We start from the raw sequence: 25,466 nt of genomic DNA on the forward strand, positions 1-25,466 counted from the left end.
AGAGTGCTCTGGTGTCACAACAAACAACAAATCCCAGGATTCTATGGGATGGGGCAGTTAAAGTGGTGTCAAACTGGATTATTTCTACAGTGCAGATGCAACCCAGGATGTTGAATCCTACCCTCAAAATAGGCTCATACCATGTTTAGCTTCTCTAAGGTTCAAGAAACAAAACAAAACCCAGAGGGAATTCAGCACCCCACTGGCATAGGAGGTATCAACTACTTTTCTTTCTTTCTTGCCTTATGTTACAAAGTCTGGGAACCTCTAAAGCTTTCTAAAGCTACACAGTTTTTACTACAGTCTCCAGATCCTCCCGTCACCTTGACATTTGACCATTGTGGTGGTTTTTAAGTTCTTGCATTTTTAGCTGACCATCTATCTGAACATTATTTTGGTATGTCAAACTGTATAAAAGCCTAGATATATATTCATTTCTTAACTCATTATAGCATAATATATAGGGCAGTTGTTTGTCTTACTTTGCTGAAAAACTTGATAAGGCTGCCTCAACCTGTCCAGCTTTAAAAAAAAAAATGATTCAGTATTGGAGGCATCATGATGGAGATGACTAAAAGGAACATGGAATCTCACTGACTAGATCAAGCAGGTACTATCAGAATGACAAGCTTTGTATTAGACTTTATCTCCACCCTTTAAAATTAATATCTTTTTAAGGAAGTCTCAAAATGAGTATCTCTGCAACACAAATGGATGTGTGTCTAATAATGATGAAACTCCCCCCTTGGCTGAAACTGCTATCACTGGCGGGTTATAGACCGCTGCTTTGAGGCGGTCTGCCGCCGCCGCCGTTTACTCCGTAAGGGAGCCGTCGCAGCCACACCGCGTGGCTCCCTTGCGGAGCAAAAAAGAAGCTCCAAAATGGAGCTTCTTTCTGCGGCGCCTCTGTGACGTCGCGAGGTGCCGCTGGCGCACTCGCGACGTCACAGGCGCCGCAACACGTTCGGACGCACAGCGTCCGATACGTAAAGATGGCGCCGGCCGTGTGGAACGGCCGGTGCCATATTGTACGGACAGAGTCCGTATTAGACCCAGAGGCGTCTAGAAGAGACGCCCCTTTTTTAAAATGGGACGTCCTGTGGACGTCCCAAGTGCCAGTTTGTAACCGACCACTGAGTACCTGACGTCAGAAAGTCACTTACTTCTCTTCATTTAGCCCCTCTGGTGGTGGCAGGATGGGAGTTGCATGGCAACTAGACCCTTGGATGGGGAACAGTTTGTCCCAGATATAAGTTGATAGGGTATGCTAATATTTATTGCATACATACTATCATAGAGTTGAGTCTAAGGTTTCCAGTAAGGGTCTTTCCCAGCTTGCTGCTTCATCAATTATAATAGGTTCATACAGTGTATCCACTTTATCACAGAGTTGGAAGAAACCTCAAGGGTCATCCAGTCCAATCCCTTCCATGCAAGCACACACAATCAAAGCACTCCTGACAGATGGCCATCCAGCCTTTGTTTAAAAATCTCAAAAGAAGGTGACTCCACCATACTCACAGATCTTATCATCTGGAAATTATTCCTAATGTTTAGGTGGAGTCCCTTTTCCTGCAGTTTGAATTATATACTCTATATAATAACAGCAGTTTCATACCACCTCAGCTAGCATGGCTCTGTCCTGTGAAATCCTGGGATTTATAATTTGTCGAGGTCTATGACTGTATGTTCTTGTTGTGTGCTTTCAGGTTTTTGACTTATGGTGACCCCAAGGTGACTCTAGCACAGGGTTTTCTTGGCAAGCTTCTTCAGAGTGGGTTTGCCATTGCCATCCTCTGAGGGTGAGAGTATGTGACTTGCCCAAGATCACCCAGTGGGTTTTCATGGCCAAGCAGAGATTCAAACCCTGGTCTCCAGAGTCATAGTCCAACACTCAAATCACTATGTCATGCCGGCTTTCTGTCACCATATGTACCTCCTGTTTTACATATATCCATCTTCCAGGGAGCTAAAGATATGGTGTGCATCAACTTACTGTTTAAGTACTTGCGTGATTGTCACAGGCAAAAAGGAATTATATGCAGGTAAACACTTGTCATTATATGCAGAGGAAAGGATGGAGCATTCTGTCACGCCTCTGTACCTAATGTATAAATCAGAAGGTCTGTGAGAGGAAGGAAATCCGCTTTTCCATGCCCAGTGTAGAAATATAATAGATCTCTGCAGGAGAAATAGAGTTCTTTGTCCCTCCCTACCAACTCTGCAGGCTCATTACTTTTGTGGGCCTATTTATAAGGCTGCGGTTCATGGCTATCTGCCTTTCCCATTTTTATCCTTCCTAGCAATTCTTTATGAGTGAGAAAAAGTTACTATTTGTTCTGTTTCTTCAAGTCAACTCCTACATCTGGCAACTTTGCCATAAGGTTTGCATTTGCCTTCCTCTGAATCAGAGAGAATGTGACCTCTCCAAAGTCAACCTTTTCATGGCTGAGTCAGAATTTAAACCCTAGTCTCCTAGAGTCCCAGTCCAACACTCAAACCACTGTTCCATACTGTCTCTTTTTGGATGTGTCTCCCAGACTAACACAGCTATATCTTTGAAATCAAATTAAAGTTCAACCCACCCCCTCTGTGAGGTTCTTAGGATAGGGACTTATCAACCTCACAGAGGGGGTGGGTTGAACTTTAATTTGATTTCAAAGATATAGCTGTGTTAGTCTGTAGAATCAGTATGTAGAGAGATCTTGTAGCACCTTTGGAACTACAGTAATTGAAAGAAAGAAGATGGCAGCATGAGTTTTGGTGGACTTAATCTAATTCCTCAGATGCATTATTACATCTCAGTAATACATCTGAGGATGTAGACATATGTCTACGAAAGCTCATGCTGCCAACTTCTTTTTTTATTTGTGAGCCAATCTTTTTAGGCATGATATGCTATTACGTAGTCTTCTTTTTTTCTTCAGTGACTAAGTGCAAGGAGGGAGGGAGGAAACAGTGAATCAAGAGGGAGTTTAGAGGACAGATCTACCATAGTTCTGCCTCTGAAATATAGTATTTTGGTCTATGTCAGCTTGCATCCTGATAAATCTGGGCTTTCAGAAGCAACATTCCACTTTTCTTCTTAAATTTGTACTGATTTTCTATTGTTAGCTGCCCTCAAGTCAACATCAACTTACAGAGATCCTATGAATGAGAGACCTTCAAGTCATCCTATCATCAATAGCACTGCTCAGGACTTGCATATTCAGGCTTGTTGTTTCCATGATTGAGTCCAACCATCTGGAATGCAATTTTCCTCTTTTCCTACTCCCTCCACCTTGCCAAGCATCATTGTCTTTTCCTGTGAGTCATGTCTTCTCATGATATGTCTAAAGCATAACAGTCTCTACTGCATCATACTTTGCCAAGCATCATTCTCTTTTCTACTGATTAATTTCTTCCCATGATATAGCCAAAGTATGACAATCTCAGTTTAGCCATCTTGGCTTCTGGAAGATTTCAGGCCTGATTTGTTCTAATACCCATTTATTTCTCTTTTTAGCAGTATCCATGGTATCAGTAGAACTCTCCTTCAGCACAATATTTCAAATGAGTTGATTTTCTTCCTATCAGCTTTCTTCACTCTCCAGTTTTCACAACCATATATAGAAATTACAAATACAATGGCATGGATGATCCTAACTTTAGTATTCAATGGTATATCTTTACATTTCTGAATCTTCTTTAGTTCCTTCATGGCTGCCCTGTCAAGTCCTAGACTTCTTCTGATTTCTTGATTGCAGTTTCCAATATGATTAATGACTGATCCAAGGTATGGAAAATCTTTTACTATTTCAGTATCCATTTCAATATCTTCATCTTCTGCTTTAATATTATGTAAATAATATGTGGTCATTATTCTTGTTTTCTTAATGTTCAACTATAAACTTGTCTTTGTACTATCTTGCTTGACTTCAGTAATGGTTTCAAGTCTTTGCTGTTTTCCCCTAGTAGTATGGTATCATCTGCATATCTTAAATTGTTGGTGTTCCTTCCTCCAATTTTCACACCTCCTTCCTCTGAGTCTAATTCTAATTTCATGATCTGCACAATCAGTAGTTTCGTTATAGTGCATGCTTTGGAATGCCCTCCCTAGAGAGGCCAGGATGACTCCATTCCTGCTGTCCTTCTGGCGGCAGGTAAAGACGTTCTTGTGTCAGCAGACCTTTGCAAACTGATAAGGGTTGGGATTGTTGTGCTAATTAAATTTTAAAGTTTCTTTTTTTAACATATTCTGTTTTAACTCATAACTGTTTTAACTCTTAAAATTGTTTACTTGTTTTTTAAATTTTATTTTTATACATTTTAATGTGGCATTGTTTTTAAATTGGTTTAAATCTGCTCTTCACTGCCTTGAGTTCCTATATTTGGAGAAAGGCAGAATATAAGAAAATGAAATAATAATAATAATAATAATAATAGTAATAATAATAATAATAATAATAATAATAATTTACTCACTCACACCAAATATTTCAAAGTTTGTATGTTCCATTTCTTATCTTACTATGTCTATCTTTCCCTGATTCAAGCTTCTCACATATATATGTTGTGCAGCTTTGGACTTACCTTTCACCTCTGAGCATTTCAACAGCTTGAATCCAGTTGTGTCATCAGGTGCAGCACTATTTATTATTGTCCTCTGCTCTTACCCTAGTACCTTGTTAAGTCTCTTCCAACCCAAGAGTCTCATTTTCTGACATTTTATCTTGTTTCTTTTTAGATTGTCTCATCATAGGGTTTTCATGGTGAAATACATTGAAAAGCAGTTTGCCATGCCTCTTTTTGTGTATACTAACAAGCATTAGCTATGGTGCCACTGCTATAGCCTCTTGAGATCCTCCACCAGTGTTTCCTGCCACCACCACCACCACCACCACCACTGCTGCTGCTGCCAAGTACAGCAGTTGTTTGGCACATTTAGTACGGCTCTTTAGCAAAACTCTGTCTGCTATGGGAGACCCTACCAGTAGGTATGCTATCAGCAGCATAGTACCTTGCCTCACAGGATCATACAGTCCCACCATCAAAGAAAGCTCACCACCATGGTGAGCTGATTTTATGTAGCTGTAGTTAAATGCAGAACATATTGTGATGGTGAATTTTTTACACAGAAGTGGGAATTGGCCTATGAAGTATGCTGGTTTTTCCCCTGAAGGAACAAGCATGAGAGAAAGAAAGGAGGGGAACTTAAGTTGCACATTAATTCCTCATAGTTCTGTGGTCAGTATGGTTCCAGGTAGGCTAGCAGGATGTGTTTCCCACAAGTTCCTCCAGAAGCATGTTGCTGTGTAGGTGTTTGTGTGCTTCTGAAATGTGCAGCAGCCTGAGTAATCATATTCACTCTTTGAAATGACGTGGCAAAGGAAAAGTGAAGAGTTCTGGTTTTAGCTAGCTGGAACCAAAACAACTTCCTTAATAGAGTTCTTATTACATTTGATATATTAACGTCTAACCATTGCCACCCATGGTCTATGTGTTTTGAGAACAAGCTGGAGAGTTTATTTCTCATGGGAAAAGTGAACCCAAGCCTACAGAATGGGGGGACAAGTTGACTTGTGCTGAGTTTGGTCATCAATTTGCTTAGCCTAATATTGTCAATTCTGACAGGTAGCATTGGCTTTGCATATTTTCAAGCAGGATTTTCACCCCCAGCAATATCTGGAGATCTCTGGTGTTCCATGATTTCTCCTTTCTAGGTACTGACTAAGCCTGACCCTACTCGTTTTCCAAAAGCAGATGATAATGGGTAATAAGGTGACATAAGTATCATATTATAAGGCTCTAGAAAAAGAGTTATTATGGTGAACATTTGTAAAGAAAAGGAAATTATTCCTTTTCAACAAGCAGGAACCAGTGAGCATGAATGTCATCAATGATTATTGGGTTTCGTGTACCAAGTACTGTAGTATGAAATATGGCTATAAATAGCCTCCTCATTTGGTTTAGAAAGTCAGTGTATGTGTCTTATGCATAAACACACCTCTCTCCTGGACTCATTATCTTTCAAATAATAAAGAGAGACAGGGTTTTTGTCTGTCATCACCAATGACGAATAGCAAATATTCACTTTTCTCTATTTAGCTAGCACTCTCAGGAGCCATCTGCCAGTGTATCTACACTAGAAATAATGCAGTTTGACACCACTTTAAGTGCTGTAGCTCCATCCAATGGAATTCTGGAATTTGTACTTTTATAAGGTCTTTAGCCTTCTATGCAAATAGCATTGATGCCCCACAAAACTACAGTCTGCAGGATTCTGTAGGGTGGAACTATGGCCATTATGGTGGTGTCAGACTTCATTATTTCTACAATGTAGACACACCCTGTGTTTCAGCTGAGACTCAACCAGCTCCTGGACATGCCACTGGAAATCACCTCACTCTTCCTCTCTTGTTGCTGTATGGGTTGTTGTGTGGATAAAATGTGTGAATATAGTAGAGTATACCGTATATACTCTATTGTAAGTCAACCTCATGTTTAAGTCGATGGCAAGTTTGGGAGCCAAAATTATGGATTTTGATATGATTTGTGGATAAGATAAGGATAAAATTTAGGGGCATGCAACAAAGGATGTAAAGGATGAAGTTTACTGTCTTCATACAGAAATGCCTTATTCAGATCCTTCTAAGCCCGATTCCTCTTGGCACTGTTTTAAGGAGAAGCACCAAAGAGGTGCCACTACTGCCATTTCCTCACCGAAGCATTCAAAAAGACCAGAAGCAGCATCATGGTGGAAAGAGTAGGAGGGGGTTGGTGCTTCTTTTGCACGCTCACAGGATGAACTAAGCTGTTATCTTTTGCCACTTTACTCAGAGAAGGAGAAGAGTTAAAATATACTACTTACATTGACTCATGGATAAGTTGAGCCAGCATTTTGTGGTCAATTTTTTGACAAAAATTTCTAGACTTATACATGAGTATATACAGTATTCTTCCTTGATCTCACTGGAGGAAAAATGAGATGCAAATGTAACAAGCAAATATATCTTATTTGCTGTGTTTAGCCAGGGTGTGACAGGCACATGTTGTTGTGTGTGTTCAAGATATAGCTGCCTTACCGCAACCCAAAGGGGTTTCTTGACAAGATTTCTTCAGAGGGATTTTTGCTGTTTCGTCCAACAGACAGTGTGATTTGCCAAAGATCATTCAGTGGCTTTCCATGGCCAAGCAGTGATTCCAACGAATGTGACAGACACATAAGTTCAACTAATTAGATGTGGTGCCGTCAGGAAGGCACTCTTAGCACGCTTGGAAGCATGAAGATGATTCCTCTTTCTGTAGCAGAAAATACAACTGTCCCCTGGGACCTTTAAGACTCATACTATTGTATGAGTTTTCTTGCTATCATCCAGAGAAGCCCATGCTATAATAAATTCGTTAGCCTTTAAGATACTACCAGGTTTGATATATCGTATCATGGGATTACTTCAGATGGTGTATTTGTAAGTTGTTGGTAGTACATTTGTATGATCTTGGGGGAGGAGAGACTACTGAATTAACATTAATGCTAGTGAATTAACATTGGCTCAGGATTATGCAGTTTGAATTTTTTTTTTTACCTTGGAATAGGAGACTTACATTACAAGTTCCTCTTACACACCCACACATCCTGGAGCAATGTAACAGTGTTAATTGTGGCTACCTTTTTTTATTCCTTTTAATAAATTTAGCCAAAATTGCTGTTTTTCAACAGCAGCACAAGTGAAGGTTTCTTTGGCTGTGCAGTTTCAAGATGGAATCACTTCACGGAGTTGCCTTGTGGGTTATATCCACTTCCATGCCTCACTCTTTTTTTGAGAATGGCTTTATTTGTCGTTGTTGTTGCTGTAATCTTCCTGCATGCTCTCAAAGTTGTATGTTGAGATTATAACCAGAAGGACGACTGTGTCATGACAGAAAAGTTAAATAAAAATAGGAGATGGAAGATTATGACAGATTTTGATAATAGTGGCAGCATTATCAGTTATAACTATAAAAGGTATGACCAGTTTCCTCGCTATAAATCAAAATACTGAATGCAATATACATAAACCATACACACACACACACACACACACACACACACACACACACACACACATATTATAGTGCATTGACCCATTTAATTGTGTGTAGTGTAACTCTTCTTGTGGAATACTGTCATTTAACCTAAAGTGTGTGTCGCTCTGTATTATCCATGGAGAAAGGTGGATAAGATATTAGAACAACAACACCACCACCAACGTATCCCATTCTTTAGTTAAACTAGAGAAGGAATCTGCCCATGGTCTGGAGCCTCAAACACCCTTCACTGGACCAGAGAAGGCCCCACCAACATCCCCAGGTTTTGTGTGTGCAGTTCCCAAACTTTGGTCCTTCAGATGATTTGGACTTCAGTTCTCATCAATCCTGACTGGCTGGGGTTTCTTAGACCTGAAGTCCAAAACAGGTGTAGGTTGGTAACCACTATTTTAGGCACATGGAGGCAATTTTGCCATGTTTTTTTGCCACCCAGGCTATGTTGGGCCCAGGAAATTGGGAAAAAGAAGTGAATGCAAATCATTTTTGCTTATGTGAAACAGCTGGGAGGGAGTCATGTGAGGTACAGGGGGCATTTGGGGATCTCACTATGGCTTTGAGGCCTACATATGGTTCACAGGCTGCATCTTCTCCAGCTCTGCTGTAGACCGTTGATAGAATCATAGGAGGGATACAGACCGCCGCTTTGCGGCGGTCTCCCGCCAGCGCCATTTGCAACACGCGGGAGCTGCAGCAACCAAACTGCGCGGCTCCCGCGCGGAGCAAAAAAGAAGCTCCATTTCGGAGCTTCTTTTTGCAGCGCCTTTATGACGTCGCGAGGCGCCGCTGGTGCATTCGCGACATCATAGGCGCCACGACACGTCTGGACGCTATGCGTCCAGTACGTAAACATAGCGGCCCCCATGTGGAAGGGGCGCCGCCATATTGTACGTATTCTATACGTACTAGGGTTAGGGGGGTGCGGAAGCACCGCCCCTTCCTAACCCTAGTACGTATAGAATACGTACTATATGGCGGTTTGTATCCTGCCCTAGAATCATAGAGTTGGAAGAGACCACAAGGGCCATCCAGTCCAACCCCCTGCCATGCAGGAACTCTCAATCAAAGCATCCCTGACAGAGGGCCACCCAGCCTCTGTTTAAAGACCTCCAGGGAAGGAGACTCCACTACACTCTGAGGGAGATTGTTCCACTGTCGAATAGCAATTACTGTCAGGAAGTTCCTCCTAATGTTGAGGTGAAATCTCTTTTCTTGTAGCGTGCATCCATTGTTCCGGGTTCTGTTCTCTGGAGCAGCAGAAAACAAGCTTGCTCTCTTCTCAGTATGACATCCCATCAAATATTTAAACAGGGCTATCATGTCACCTCTTAACCTTCTTTTCTCCAGGCTAAACATCCCCATCTCCCTAAGTCGTTCCTCATAGGACATGGTTTCCAGACCCTTCACCATTTTAGTTGGCCTCCTTTGGACATGCTCCAGTTTCTCCACATCCTTGTTAAATTGTGGTGCCCAGAACTGGACACAATATTCCAGGTGGGGCCTGACCAAAGCAGAATACAGTGGCACTGTTACTTCTCTTGATCTAGACACTATACTTCTATTGATGCAGCCTAAACTTGCATTGGCCTTGTTAGCTGTTGCATTGCACTGTTGACTCATGTTCAACATGTGGTCTACTTGGACTCCTAGATCCCTTTAGAAGATAGAGAATGTATATCCCTCCAGATGCAGCTCCTATGATCCCTCACCATTCACTGCTCTCCCACTGCATTTGTGGGAGAGCTGCAGACCAATATCGGAGGGTCACATTTTCTTGACCAAGTCTTAAGCCAGTGGTACATTAGAGGGTCAGGTTTCTGCAACATGAACTTCTTGGGGCTGGATGGAATGCCAACATTGCCATAAAAATTTGGAGTGGCTGAAATCCCACTTCTGGTTTCGAAAAATAAGGACTTTTTGAAGTATAATAGTGCAAGGGGACTGAATCTGACTTGAAAGGGACATTGTAATTCCTGCAGGTTTTGGGAAAAGGCAATTCACCCTCCCTTTTTTTAGACAGGAAAAAGGCAGGCTGGAGGGTGTTAAAGGAGGGGTGCACAGTAGCAGATCTGAAGGTTGTACTATGCCCATCCCTGCCATGAGAAGGTCTCCCATAAGCAAGAAATCCTGCTTTCCTTATTTACTTTAAAAGAATTGGTTATCCTTTTGGTCAAAAATCTCCGCCCTGTCATGAAACTGTAAATTGCTCTGAGTAACCCAGTTATGACTCACAGCTTTATAAAGCACAAGAGGGCAATCTTGTGGTAGGCACAGTACATCAATTTTTATCACAAAGCATGATAAGCAACCATAAGCAGTTGTACATGTGTTTGTACAAAGTGAGTCAGCTACATACATTAAGACATCTTTCTCTCACAGACATGCAACCCCCCCCCCCCCCCCCCGGTGTTTTCAAATGAACAGAGAATTGCTGGGCATTTCCATCTGCCTCCAGTCCTGTCTATCAAAAATAACCAGGGGTTTGTTTTAACCATATTGGGAACATTTTTAACCTTGGCTATGGCTGCATCTGCACAGCAGAAATACTACAGTTTGACACCACTTTAACTGCAATGACTCAGTGCTATGGAATTCTGGGGTTTGTAGTTTTGTGACCTATTTCGCCTTCCCTGTCAGAGAGCTCTGGTGCCACAACAAACTACAAATTCCAGAATTCCATAGCACTTCACCCTGGCAGTTAAAGTGGTGTCAAACTGCATTATTTCTCCAGTGCAAATGGAGATGGTGCTGCATGATTTCATGTGTAATCTGAAGTAGCATACTTTCTGTCGAGTTTGGCTAGTGTGGCCATCTCATGGGCCAATTTTAATGCTCTGAATGGAATTTTGGCTATTAAATGCATGTCCATATAGCTATAGAACAGGCAGAGGAAATTGTAACATTACTCAACTACAATTCCTATTATACCTCACTCTTGGTTGTTCTGGCTAATGCTGATGGGGGCTACAATTCAAGAGGATCTGGAGGTCCACATGCATCCCACTCTTCTCTGAAAGTATTGCTAGAAGGGGCTTTGTGGGCTGTCTACTCAGATAGCTTGTGCCAAAAAGGTTCCTTAGATTTAAATCATTTCCCCCCCCAGTGTCTGTATGTATGAACTTCAGAGAATGGGGATTTTATGATATATCTGGGCAAATCCTTCAGCTTTGCCATCTGTTCTCACATAGTGGAAGTGTTTCCTGAGCTCCAGATTATCATTTGATTCAAGCAAGACATTAAAGTAGTGATTCAGGTGTGCACTAGCAACATTACAAATATGTGCCTTTACAAATATGTGCCTTTACATTATAAATATGTGACAACTCAGTCTTCCTGATCTTTGCAGGATCTTACTTTCCACTCCTACCCCTTGTAGTCAGGAAGCTTATACAGTACTGAAACATTGATCTTCCTAGAGTCATTCTTATTGTAATTTGTCTGCAAACCCACCCACGTGTGCATGAACAGTGTGTGCTAGTATTTCCCAGGTTTTTGATAGCTGTGGGATGCTCCTCTCCTCCCTAGTTTGAAACTGGAGCTCAGCTTTATTCTCATCCAAGAGGAAGTATTCTTGTACAATTTTCTCATCAAGGTTATAGGATAATCTGAAATCCAGTTACGGGCAAGAGCAGTGATTCCCAAACTTTGGTCCTCCAGGTGTTTTGGACTTCAACTACCAGAAGCCTTATCTAGTTTGAACAACAGTCAGGAATTCTGAGACCTGAAGTCCAAAACATCTGGAGGATCAAAGTTTGGGAACAGTTGGGCTAGAGAATGATCTGATTGGTTGGCCTTTATGGTTGCCTTCCCAGTACAGTTTCACGGGTGAAATAGACAGGTGGAAGGGGCGACTTGAAGCCACCCCTTTAGATGGCAGATTCAGGCTGCGGCAACTGCATGCTGCAGCCCCAATCCACCTTGAAGGTGCCTGAAAAAGGAGCAGCAAAAATCCGGCTTTGCACCCATGCCAGATCCGGAAGCTGGCTTCATGACACTCCAGTGGCACGTAGCGTGTAAATGTTGCACTGTCGGAACATCATGAAGCTGTCCCTGTGTGAATGGCCAGGCAGCTTCTGGGTGGCTTAGGAGTGTGTGGCATGTAAACACCATGCTCCCAAGCCTCCCTGAAGGCAATGCAAAAGGGTCATCTGTTTCAGCCCTGAATCTTAGTTTTCTGAAATAACTTGGGACCAGAAGTATTTTGGATTTGGAAATATTTGCATACAGTCAGCCCTTCATGTCCAGAGATATTTTATCCACAGATTCAAGCATGCACAGTTTGAAAATATTTTTAAAAAAGATAAATTCCAAAAAAGCAAACCTTGATTTTGCCATTTTATGCAAGGGACACCATCTTACTGTGCCATTGTATTTAATGGGACTTGAGTATCCAGGGATTTTGGTATCCATGGGGAGGGGTAATGGAACCAAAACCCAGCAGATACCAAGGGTCCACTGTATACATAACAAGTTATCATGAAGATGGAACCCTAGTCTAAATATGCAATTCATACATGTTTCATATACACTTCATACACATAGATTGGAGGTAATTTTAATCCTCATATTTTAAATAATTTTGTGCATGAAACAAAGTTTGTGTACATTGAACTATCAGAAAGCAAAGGTGTCTCTGTCTCTGACATCCATGAAAAAAGTGTTGATTTTTGGGAGCATAGGGATAGCAAACCCTCTCTTTTGTCCCCACTCCAAAACCCACCAGAATGTACATCCACACACACCCAGTTTTGCTGCCCATGAGAGATGCATAGTGCATAGAGACTAACTGAAAAAGAGAGGTTGGTAGCATGAGCTTTCATATACTTTATCTACTTTCTCAAATGCATCTGAGGAAGATCGTTTTGCATAATGATTTTCCAGACCAACACAGTTGTGTCTATGTATATGCAAATATGTAAATATTGTAAAATCCAATAAAATAAAATCCCAAATACTCCTGGTCTCAAGCGTTTTGGATAAGGAACACTCAAGCTGTATTATCTTCAGGAGTAAAGTATCTTGGAATATTATGTTTTTCTTCGATATGATGTTAGCTGCAAGGACAGGTGAGACATGAGGTAATTTGTTTCTGAAGCAGAAACAAATAGTTGTTTGAACTACAGACCTGTAGAGTAGAAATTTTAGTTAGGTGTCCTGGAAGACACAGTGGCTAAATATTGGAGAGTGCTTGGTATGCTGAAAAGTCCTGGGTAAAAGGACTGATGAGTAACAACAGTAATTTTTGGTTAATATGACAGCTGAGAGCATCCTTGTTCAATATTAGTACTGTCTCTCTCTTGGTACTGTCATTGTCATTGCTGCTGTTGAGGTAAACAAGTTTGGGGGATTGACCCAACTGTTCACATGTGTTTTGACCGCTCCCTGCTTGTGCTAGTATATCATTTGCAGGGTGTTCTGGAAACTCAGTGCCTCCACCCCCATTTCAAAATGATGTGTTACTCTTCAGTAGATTGGCCAATGCCATTGAGGTGTTGATTGACTTATAGACTTGTTGTTTCTTGGCTGAAGGAAGTGCCATAAACATGGTCCTTTTATCTTATGTGACTTGAAGCAATGTGACTATTTTAGTTACTCTCAAAGGTGCTGCGAGATCCCTTTGCATACTGATTTTCTAGACTAACACAACTATGTCTTTGAATTTTATTTTTATTTGTACCTTTTGATTTCCTATCTGTCTGTTTTTGCTAACAAAGGATAGTTTGATTTCCAGAGGTTTGCCCAACTTGAAGTCATGGGTCAGGAAACAAGTGAGATGTGGAGCATTGATACTCTGTGATCTCTAAAAGCAGATCACAGCATTCTAAAACTGGACTTATTATTTATCTGGCCAAAATCACCTAATAGAAAACTGACACCAGGAGAAAGGCTTGCCAGCTTTCCCTTGAAAAATAATTTGTATTCTATGTACTCTCCTATCTTATGTGAGCCCCATCCGTCTATCTAACAATGAGATGACTTGTACAAAAATTAAAAAAGCAAACAAACTTTGAATAAACTTGAGGACACTGACTAGTTTACAAGAAAAGAACTTTTCTTAGTCTGCTGTACTACTTTTACCCTTTGGATAAAGTGATTTAAGTGGTTTTAATTCTACACATTAATGCCATTTAAAACAGCAGTTGACATGTACATTTACTTGTATTTCTTTCTATCTTGTAAACAGCTTTGTGTCCTATTATTGGGAGGAAATAGGGTTTAAACAAAGCAAAACGGCACAATAGAAAAATTCCTTCTGGATGACTGTTTAGAATTTTAATGGTATTTCTTTATAACCCACCTTCTGGTACTCCAGAAGTGGTTCAAAACATCAATAAATGACCTTTTATACAGTGATGAGTAAACGAAATGAGGAGGTAAAAAGCAGAAGGGAGATATTTAAAGGGAAAGAAATGGGAGGGAGAAGACTAAAACAAGCCATATATATTCATTCATTCTGTTCAGGGTAATTTGTACCCTGTGTAATTTGTACTCTTGCTGAACTGAACTTGCTTCCTTGTTGAATTCACCTTTGAATTAAGATAATATTGCCATTGTTCATATCTGTACCCTCCCAGGATGGCACTTAGTGTAGCCTTCAGGTGGAGCATGGTGAGGGATCAAATGTTTGAATATATCCCCTGAAAACAAAATCACTACATAGAGGGAGAAAGCTAGGTCAGAAACTTTCTTTTTCTGATCAGTTTTCTTTCCATAACTAGAAGAGTTGTTTTTTTTAATGCGTGGAAAACTTGCAGACATGGGAGTTCCCTGCCTAGAAAGGTTGTACTACACAATATTCCTGAACATATACTTTGGTTTTACTCCTACTTTCTTGAAATGTAAAGCATGTTTTCTTGCATTAGTAGAAACTATGAACAACTACTCCTTCTTATCTTTCTGGCATTTCTTCTGGTTGAAAGCTGCTGACAGATTCTCTTCTTACTTTAATCTTCCATGGTTGATAAAGATGTCAAATTATTTCTTTCTTCTCCTGAATTTTCCTTCCAGGCATTCTTTCTTCTTATGATATACAGTTGGCCCTCCACATTCACTTGTTTAACCTCTGTGGATGGATTTGGTTTGTGAATTTGCTCTACCCCGGACACTTTCCTCCTGTTTTCCAGGATGGAAGTGGTACATCACTTGGGTACCATAGCCCATAGAGATAGGTGAGTTGTCTGAGTTAAGGCCTTGCAAATTTTGGCTCTTTCTGTGTTCCTGTCCCCATGGACTATGGAGCACAAGGAGTGTATATGTGGCAGCCAGCCTTTGTCGTCCCCCCATCTTGAGATTTGAGGCTGTTGTGTGCGTCTTCATATAACAGCATAAGGCCTCAGGAGGAGAGGTGGCAGGTGGCCGCCAGGCAAGCATTCTGTGTGTTTCGACCTTCTGAAGCTTGTGGCAGTTGTATGAATGTACATGCAACAGTCTTTGGCTTCAGTAGGGGTATGGTAACAGTGGTAGTGCCAGGCCACCAGGTGTGCATTCTGCTTGTTCCCCTCTCTCCGGGAGCCTACTTGCCTCCTACTTTGTAAGCATGAGGAGCATGTGCCTAGCGGCTGGGCCTTGTGGCCATCTCCATCATTACATACTATATTCTGGATTCCCCCCCCCCTCCATTTTCACCGGGGTCCTGTGCCCTACCCTCATGAACGTGGAGGGCCAACCGTAATCACACATGAAGTTTCCCTTCCCCCTGTGTTGGTGGTTCTTGACACATTTTGCTTTCATCATAATTCTGTATGGGAGGAAGCTAAGTCAAGAGGTTCCATGAACTATGATATATGTCCTACACAACATGTTGGGCAGGTTTTTGTAGTTAGGGGAGTCAGTTCCTAAACTCAAATAAGAATGTGTGAAGTGGTAATTTATGAATCTCATGATGGTTCTCACCTGTGTAGGAAGACACGTCATAATATGGAACACCTAAACTGGCCCTCTTAAAAGGATAAGTTAGATAATTTATAGTTGAGTTCTGGGTTACATGTGGCACTTTCCACATCTAGTATTCAGAGGACCTGTTTTTGAGGTCAACACAAATACATCTTCATTGTTAAAGACAACTTAATGAAGGCAGACAAAGCTTTTATGGCTGACTAGTGTGAGAAGTACCTGAAAAGAATTGCTTTTGACCAAAGCAGAATAGAGGTACACTACCAAAAGCCACAAAACAGAGTACAGTACAACTCTTGTATCCATGGGGGATACGTTTCTAGACTTCCAATGAAATGCAAAACTGCGTATCATAGCAAACCTTGTTGAAATGAATGATGTCTGGTGGAAGCTTACCGTAGAGTTGCACTAGAATACCTAGAGATTCCTAGTGATGATACCTCTCTAGGCATTTCTAAGTCCTGTAGTGTGCCTCTTCCACCAGAAGCATACTGTAGAGGACTTAGAAAATGCCTAGAGCCAACTTATTTTTTCAGACATGGTAAGTAAAACTGCAGATACCAGTCCCACAGTACAGGGGCTGTACAGTGTTTCTGTGACAAGGAGCGCTTCCACACTGCACAATTATAGCTTTATGATTCTACTTTAACTGTCATGGCTGCATCCTGTGGAATCCTGGGATTAGCCAGTTGGGAAGGGGGTATTTAGAATCCTCAGTCGGAGGTCTTCCCAAACTATAAACCTCAGGATTCCATAGGATGTAGCCATGCCAATTAAAAGTAGAATCATAGTACTATAATTGTGTAATGTGGAAGGGTCCAAGGTGAAGATAGAGTGCAACATTTTGCTGCAGGTCCCACTTGTGTGTCACATATATTTATTATGTAGTACATTTCATCAAAACATTCTCAGGGTAGTTTGCATAATGAGAGGTGGCTTTCAAACATGTATAATCTTAGCCGAAACTTCCAGATAATATAGAACAGCCTTCCTCAGCAAGGAACCCTTTCACAATACATGGCCATAGCACTTACGATTCCACTTTAAATGTCATGGGTCCTGTGGAATCCTGGGATTGGCAGTTCAGGCAGTATATTAGAATTCTGACCAAGAGCATCCTAGCTGTGGCAGCAGACGTGTTTCTCTGTGGCCTGAGGTACCACTAGTGAGTCTTTCAGACCCCTTTCAGGTAGGTCTCAGTACTTTATCCTCAGCGAGTACCTCCAGCAGGAAGAAAGAACCAAAAACAAATTTGAATATCTGAATATCCTTCCACAAGGATATGATCACTTCACTTACCCAGCTTTCCATCTCTCATATTTCTACACTTCCATTAACCCATGTATGATTGAACTCATAAAAGAGGCTTGGTGTTCTTCCTAACTTCATGCCTCCTCACTGAGATCCAGCTCTTTGCACACTTCTGCAGGGTAAACAGGAGCCTTTTTGTTGGAAATCCTGCTTGTATTCCTCATTTCGAACTGCTCCTTTACCTTTGGCTAATAATCCAGGTAAAATGGCCAGCTTTGGCACGTGGCAATGCAAACGCATTTGCCAGACCTCTTTAATGTGACCTCAGGAGTGCAACTGTAATTACAACCACCTAAATGATTGGCTGGGAGCACCCATTATTGTAGAAGCTCTGTCGACAAAGTGCTGTCATTATTTCAGAAATGATTGGTTGCTATCAGGAGATTATTTGAGGGTGTGTGTTTATTTATGTAGTAACAGCTGAAACAATATGTGTTTGGAATACAACCAGGTATAGCTCATGGAGAAAACTGTGAATGCAGGAACCTTCCTTCCAGTTTCTTGCAGATTATTTTTTGAGAAACAACATCCAGTTAACTGTCAGATATGGTCTTGGGAGACTGTTTGTGGTCCACAGCACTAACCTTCCTGGAGTTAGTGTTAGCTAAAGCTGTCACCCAGTTGAAGAACCCAGTCTTTCAATCCAGTGCATGGCATGGCAATTACAATGACAAGAAAATATATTCCACCTAAACATTAGGAAGAACTTTACTGTAAGAGCTTTTTGACAGTAGAATGGACTGCCTAGGATGGTAGTGAACTCTCCTTATTTGGAGGTCTTCAAATAGAGGTTGGGTGGACATCTCTTAGGAGTGCTTTAATTGTATATTCTTACATGGCAGGGGTGGATTTGTGGTCCCTTTCCAACTCTTAAGATTCTATTCTGTAGCATGCATGGGCCATGTACCTGATGGAGTGGGCTGGAATCCACAAAAACCTATGGCAAGTAAAACTTGCCAGGCTTTAAGATGCCCCAAGATTCTTAGTTTTTGTTCACATGGCTACCTCTCCTTCCCTCCCTTCTGGTCATTTAAAGAATGCTTCTGCCAAATCACAGAACCTGAAAAATTAAATGTTTAAAATGAAAGCTCCCAGAATCTCTCAAGGAGGATTTCATGAACTAACTAAATTCCAGTTCAGAATTTCTTGGAATTGTGGAGCAAAGAATTAGTATTTCTGATTTTCACCTGACCATATCAGTGTACTTATTAAATTTAAATCTCAACTAATAAAAGACAAGTTCAAAAAGCAGGGATAGGTTGGCCTGGTGTCTTGTGTGGGATAGCAGAGGAGGAAAGCTGTGTTGTGGGATGAACCCTCTGGACTTGTTGAGCCTTTAAAGGATTTTGGAGCACTGTCTTTCAAAATGTGTTGAGACATCTTCTTAACATATATTCTTCAGGGAGGAGATGAATAAGCCAAAGAAGATGGGAACATTTTTCCTGGGGTGAATGGATGATTTTGAGACATTCCTACACCTGCAAACTATGGGCCCAAACAGACAGGCCAAAATAAAGCTGCTTCGGGTCACTTTGGAGGTATGCTGTTTAAATGACACATGCTTCCGGCTTCTTAGGATGCATGCATAATTTAAACAGCATACCTCCAAAGTGACCCGAAGCAGCTTTGTTTTGGCCTGTCTGTTCAGGCTCTATAGGAGACCATGCATTGAGGGTCTTTCTATCTCTCTTATAGTCATGTCCACATATTGGCAGAGAGTGAGAGGGAATCAGGGCTGCTGTGAATGTCTGCATTCTAAGGGCCATCAGCTAGTGGATTCATATAGCAGAGAAATTTAATTTTTCGAAGAATGCTTCCTGCTTTTTTGTGACTTGGTAAATTGGCTTGATATAGCCAGTTTGTAAATGGTTGTAGAAGATACTTCGTTTCTGGTGATGTCTTCTCATTTCTTCTCTGACCTTAAATGACCTTAAAATATGCCTATGCCTGCTACACTAAAGCTATTCATTTCATTTAAAATGAGTAGTCTTTTTTTTTTACTGTCTTCCTTGCAGAATTCTCTGTTCCAGGTGGGATCATGTCAGTGACACTGTAGAGTAATCTGAGTTTAAGAAAAACTGCAGTGCGTACAGTCAGCCCTTCGTATTCATGGATTCTGCATCTATGGATCCCACCATCCATGGCTCGAAACTAAAAATAAAAGCACAAATCTTGATTTTGACATTTTTAAATAAGGGGCACCATTTTACTACTCCACTGTATATAATGGGACTTGAATATCCACAGATTTTGGTACCCATGGAGGATCCTGGAACCAAACCCCCGTGAACCCCAGTGAAACCAAATTTAACGGCTGTTTGATGGAGATGGATACTAGGTGAAGGCTTCTATAAATTTATCATTACTTTACCTTCTTTCCATGACAGTGGGCTTAGAAAGACGGTGTGGTGTGATGCACAATAGAGTTGCAACAAATTATATTGTTTTGTTTTATTTGTGTGCTCATTTTGCAGATCAAGAAAGAGAAGCCGGAAATGATTCCAGATTTAAAACTGGTTGTTGAAGAGAAGTTTAAAGCCCTGGAAAGCCTAAACAATGACCATGATTTGCAAAGAAATGAGAAGTTTGTCCTTTTTAAGGATCAGCTCAGGAAGATGAAGGCTCAATGTAAGTCTTTGCTTTTTCTTTTAAAGTTCAGTACAAGTACAAAACAGCTCATCTCCTCTCATACCTCTTGTCTTGTACTATAGAAGTTGAGAAAACGTTTGTCCATTCAGGATTCTCAGCACAACTGGAAATCACCTAACCACCCCCAAACCTGCAAAAGTAATTGCTTTGGACTACAACTCTTAACATCCCCTGGTTAGCATGGCATATTCTCATAGTGCTGCAGTAGCCAGGGACAGTCATTGGCAGTGGTGAACAGTGGTCTTTCAGGGAAGCATGGTCAGTATGCCTGATCTTTTTCTCTTCAGTGAAAACCAGATAAGTTTCCAGCAGACAAATAAGCAAGCAAACAAACAAAATATGGGTCTCCTGGCAGACCATTTGTAAAACCACTGTCTGAAGAAGTATGGATCAAGGAGTAAAACAATTTTTTTTTTGCCACTTCTGGTCATGAATCTCAACTTCATGCCTTGTGACAACAAGAAGGAATGGTCTACTTCTTTGACTGAAATGTGCCTCAGTTATTGGAGCTGGCTATGCTGTTTAGGGGATTCTGGCAGTTGTAATACAATAAAACCATACCATCCCAAGCTTATTTTAGGCTCTGGACTTAAGCTCTCACCCTTTTAGAGACTAATGTGTACTATTGATTCAGCTGAAAAGCATACAATAAACATTTTTCATCCTGTCTTACCTGCCATTCCATGCATTAAAGCTGATTCTACATTCCTTATATTTAGATCAAATAAATGCTGATTCTAAAAAGAAAAGAAAGAAATAACATGTGCACTTGAAATTTCACATTTCTGGTCTGGTCTGGTCTGTGACCAAAATAAATCAATTTGTTCATTCATTCATTCATTCAATTTCACATTTCAGACTCATTTAAACATCATTGCTATGGATATAAAATAGAGTTTGCTTCCAATGGCCTGATGATAAGTGCATGTACTAGGGAATGAATACCATTTTGTTGCAGAAAAGGCTAATGTCTTTTTAAAAATGAGCATCTGTAGACATGCAGGTGGCTGGCTGGTTGACTCCTTGACTACAACATGTTCTAAAAGTATAAGATACTGCAGTGACTGGCATCAGCCATGGTGCCTCCCTGCATACTTCTGCTAATCCAGCTGCTGGCACACAGACTGGTTCCAGTGTCAACCTTGTTGTTCTCTGGATAGTCATCCCACACACGCCCCAACCCCTGTTCCTGGTCTTTGGCCCTGAGGTCCAACCCTAGGTGCACCCCTAGAGCTAAGGGGAAGCAGCATGCTGCCAAAGTTTCAATTAGGGTTTTGTTCTCTGTCAGTATTGCGCTGGTCTGTATTTTTCATCCATTTCAATATGTATGTAAACTCTGTGCCAGAAACATTCCTATGATACCCTGGTCTGAATGAACAGACAGTCTTAAACATATTCTACAGAAGCACAGTTTTATTTTAATTTGTTCATGGATTGTTTTCAGCACAAAAGACAACAATTGGGGATCAAGCCATGATTTCCATTTCTCTTACAGGACTCATTGAAAGGGAACATTTGGTGCACTTAAATGCACAGCATTAAGTAATTAGCAGCGATTTTCTTGACTCTCTCTCACGGTGCCGGTCTTATTTGCATGCATATATAATGTAAATCTTGCTTCACATCCTTTTTTTAATGTTTGTAGGTGCATTCTTTTTATTTTTATTTTATACATATGCTGTATTCTCTTTTTGATAGGATCTTTTTAAAAGGATTAGGTAAGCTGTTTTCATTTTGTCACTCTAACAAATTGTTCCAGTTTCACAACCCAGGATGTGTTGCAATCCAAAGGAGACCTTTGCTTTAATCATGGAACTGTATTGTTGGAAAATGCTTACAGTGTCTGTTCCCAGGTTTACAGCTTGTGAACATGAACTGTGTAACAATGCAACATATTAAAATCCCTATGGCCTAATTCAGTAATTTTCAACTTGTGCTCCGGGAAACTGCAGGGTTCTTTGGAAAATTATCAAGGGGCTCTTCATTAAGAGGGCTGACAGTGATGGATGAGAAATCTGTGAAACACAGCTTGTCCATTGTAATTAAATTTCCTTCAGTGTACATAGCCATAGCATGGTTTGAGCATGATATATTGTGCATTATCAGTTAGGAATGTGAAAAAAATATTTCATTTTCAGTGCATTCGTTTACAATTCCACTAGCATTTTGTCCACTTCCCATATTGTAGTGCATGCAAGACTTTGCTGCCTTCATAAAAAGAAATTTGTTTGTATTATACTATGCACTTTTCTTCATGTACATACTTTATTTTTTCTTAAACTGTACGTTTTCACCTATTTCTATCATAGGCTAAAGTAAGTTTGTGTACATTTTTCAAAGGCCTGGTCTTTATTGTTGTTGTAAACATTTATTTGCATAGAATTCAAAGAAGAAAAAGAAAAGAATGTTATTCACATGATTTTCTCCTGATGATGGGAAACTGAAAGATACATGCACATGTTCGGCAATAGTCTTGCAAACTACAGATTGCATAAATTCATAAGAAATCTTGGCTAATACAGATCTGTTTACCATCTCTATTACTAGTTTGTGAGGGTCAGTGGAGAGGTCAAACAGCTTTAACCATATTACAATGAGTTATTTATGCATCTTAGAACTTGGGCTAGAAAACCTGACAACTAGAGTCAGAATCCTGGTTTCCTCCTGATGTCTTGGACCATAGCCTATTTTTCTTGGCCATTGGCCACATGCATGGTGTTATGGGCGATGTAGCCAAAACCATCTGGAGATAACCAGGTTGTCTATACCTGCTGTAGAATGTGTAGCTGGTTTTTTGCAGCCGATTGGGGGTCCTTCATTAGAATGTTTGATGTAGAAAGGGTTTCCTGATTATGTGAAAGTTTTCAGAACAGTTTACCTAATCTAGTTCACTTCTGCAAACCCTATAATACTGTGAGTTACCAGCACATTTTTGTATTTCAGCTTCTCATAGTGACTGGGAGATTTGTGGTACTGCCAAGGTTTTTTTTACTGGGAGCAACAAAATGAGGATATTGCCCCCAAAAATTCTACCTCCCCTTAAATTTTCTTTCATTTCTCAAATTTCTAGCATTGCAGAGAGTCAGACATTGAAAAATCTTTCACATTTAGAACTCTTCTATTTGCTGTATTTGCATTCTCTTGGTAACTTTGGGGCTATACAGACAGGTGGCTAAAAGCAGCTCACCTTTGCCCCTGGTCGGTGCCACAACAGCCGCACGCTGCGGCTCTGACCCGCTCCCTAAAAAGAATCTGCTATAGGCAGCTTCTTTGAAGGGGCACCATAGTGGCGCTTGCATGCCATGATGATGCCCTTTCTGGCCAGTACCATTTGGGCGCTCGGGCACCCATGCGTCATCATGGCGTGCCCCGTATGGATAGGCACGTGCCAATATGGTGCATGGGTGTCGAAAGTAGAGCCCTTTCAAGCCCTACTTTTGGGCCCAGGCTTTAGGGCCTTTGTCTGTCTCTTTGTTTTGGATTCCTAAACTATATTTCTGGATGGTCAACTGAAGATTTAAATTACTGCAGTGTGAGAAATTTGCGGACTGAAGGGGGGTAATTTTTGGCATGTCAGAATTCTTACTGGGGGGACAATGGCGCATTATAGACGGGCCTAAGCGGCACTGTCGTCGTGCCGTGAATACGCGTGAGGGTCGGCGCTTCCGGATGCCCCTCGCCCCTCGCGTGTATTCCGTACGTCAAGATGGCGGCGCCCTATACAGATGGGTGCGGCCGTCTTGACGTAACGGACGCTATGCGTCTGGACGTCCAAACCCGGAAGAGACTTCGCGAGTGCGCGCTTTGGCACTTGCGACGTCTCTTCTGGGTTGCCGGAAGGAGCGCGATTTTCGCGCTCCTTTTTTACAGCGCGGGGGAGTCGCGCGGTTTGGCTGCAGCGGCTTCCCTGCGCTGCAACCGGCAGCGGCCCAAGAACGCCCCTTTTGGGCGGTCTGTAACGGGCCAATGCCCTCATGTTGTCACCCCCCCCATGGCTTATAATGAAAACATAACTTTTGTAATTTATGAATTGCTGCTTTGCTATTCTTAGCTGGGAGTAGAAATGAACAGCGAAGTTGCAGGCAAGACATCTGGCTTTGGCTCTGTCTGCATACATAAGCTTTCTAAAATCGTTATCCTCTTTTCACAGTAGGGGAAAGTCTGTAATCTTGGAAAAAAGCATTTTAGTTGTCATAGCAAGCTGTGGTTCAGACCATGTCAGTAATAAATAGGCCAGTGCTTTCATAAAATAATTTGTTTTGTCTTCCATCCCCTACCTAATTTTTAGATTTTATCAATGGTTTTTCAATTGGTAGTTTAAGAATTCCTTAAAGAACAAGTTGACAATTTATAGGAAAGGCATTGTGTATGTGATTATGAGAATCATTCATTTAGAGATGAATGATATGTAACTTCGCCAGATTTGGTGATGGCAATTAATCTGTGGGTTCTGCTTTCACTCTTTATTCTGCTTTCTAGAAAGAAGGGCAATGGTGTACCTAAATCTTCTCCAAACAAACAAGCAAGCTATGTGTGTGTCCACATCTACGCTGCATCTATAAACAAGCTTCATTTATATACAGCTTCATACTGCCCCTAAGCAGTGTTTAAGTGGTTTACAAGTGTAAGCTAATTTGCCTCCAACAATCTGGGTACTCATTTTAGGGACTTCGGAAGGATGCAAGCTGAGTCAAGCTTGAACCCTTTTTGCTGGTCTTGAACTCACAACCTTATGGTTTTGAGTGAGTGGCTGCAGTACAGGCATTTAACCATTGCGCCATCAGGACTCCTGACGGATTAATGCAGTTTGACATCACTTTAATTGTCATGGCTCCACACAGTGGAATTTTGAGATTTGTAGTTTTGTAAGATATTTAGCTTCTCTGTCAGGATGCTCTGGATGCACAATAAACTACAAATCCCATGATTCCATAGGATAAAGCAATGACAATTAAAGTGATGTTAAGCTGCATTCATTCTCCTTTATGGCAGCAGACTAGGAATCATAATGGTGAGGTGCCAAGAAAAAGGGTGGGTGAATCTGTGTAGTGTAGTTGTACAGTGGAATCAAATGAGATACATTATAGTGCAATGGAACTGGAATTTCTCCTCCAATTGCCATTCTACCCCTTTGTCTTTCTGCTTTCTTGGCAGTAATGTTGAGTAGGGATCTCCTTGAAGCCCTCCCTGCAAGTCCTTTCTCCCTCCACAGATACCTTGCAGCGTGTTCAGCAGTATCCCAGGTATAAGCAGTCCTAGGATCTGTAGCTTTCAGACAACCTCATTTCTATTCTAAGGTCTAAGGTTACCTAAGGGAATCAAATTTTCAGGGTCTCTGATAGCATTCTGGGTGTCAGGATCTGAGGCAGCACCACTGGCTTGAAGATTATTTCCTATGGGAAAAAATGGAGCTTGCTTTTCAATGCAAGAGAGCAGCCTGGGCAGAAATTCCTGTACTAAGACCAATAATCACAAATTATTTTGTGATTATTTCAGCACCATCATTGTTTAAAGGTGTAGGTTGCAATCCTCCATATCTTGCACACCAT

The 25,466-nt window shown here is 41.2% G+C and overlaps 1 protein-coding gene across 2 annotated transcripts in view; it reads left to right on the top strand.

The window, feature by feature from the left end:
• LOC149317634 (E3 SUMO-protein ligase NSE2-like) overlaps positions 1 to 25,466 on the top strand; it is a 277,961-nt gene that overhangs the window by 87,769 nt on the left and 164,726 nt on the right. For both annotated transcript variants that reach the window (XM_089517956.1, XM_089517955.1), the window contains one exon: positions 19,743 to 19,896. In XM_089517956.1, coding sequence (XP_089374082.1) covers positions 19,743 to 19,896 — 154 coding nt within the window. The remainder of the gene's footprint in view (positions 1 to 19,742; positions 19,897 to 25,466) is intronic.

Source organism: Sceloporus occidentalis, unplaced genomic scaffold, assembly GCF_023333645.1.
Source record: "Sceloporus occidentalis isolate IW3139 unplaced genomic scaffold, rSceOcc1.0.p SCAF_3, whole genome shotgun sequence".
In the NCBI taxonomy this organism is placed as follows: domain Eukaryota; kingdom Metazoa; phylum Chordata; class Lepidosauria; order Squamata; family Phrynosomatidae; genus Sceloporus; species Sceloporus occidentalis.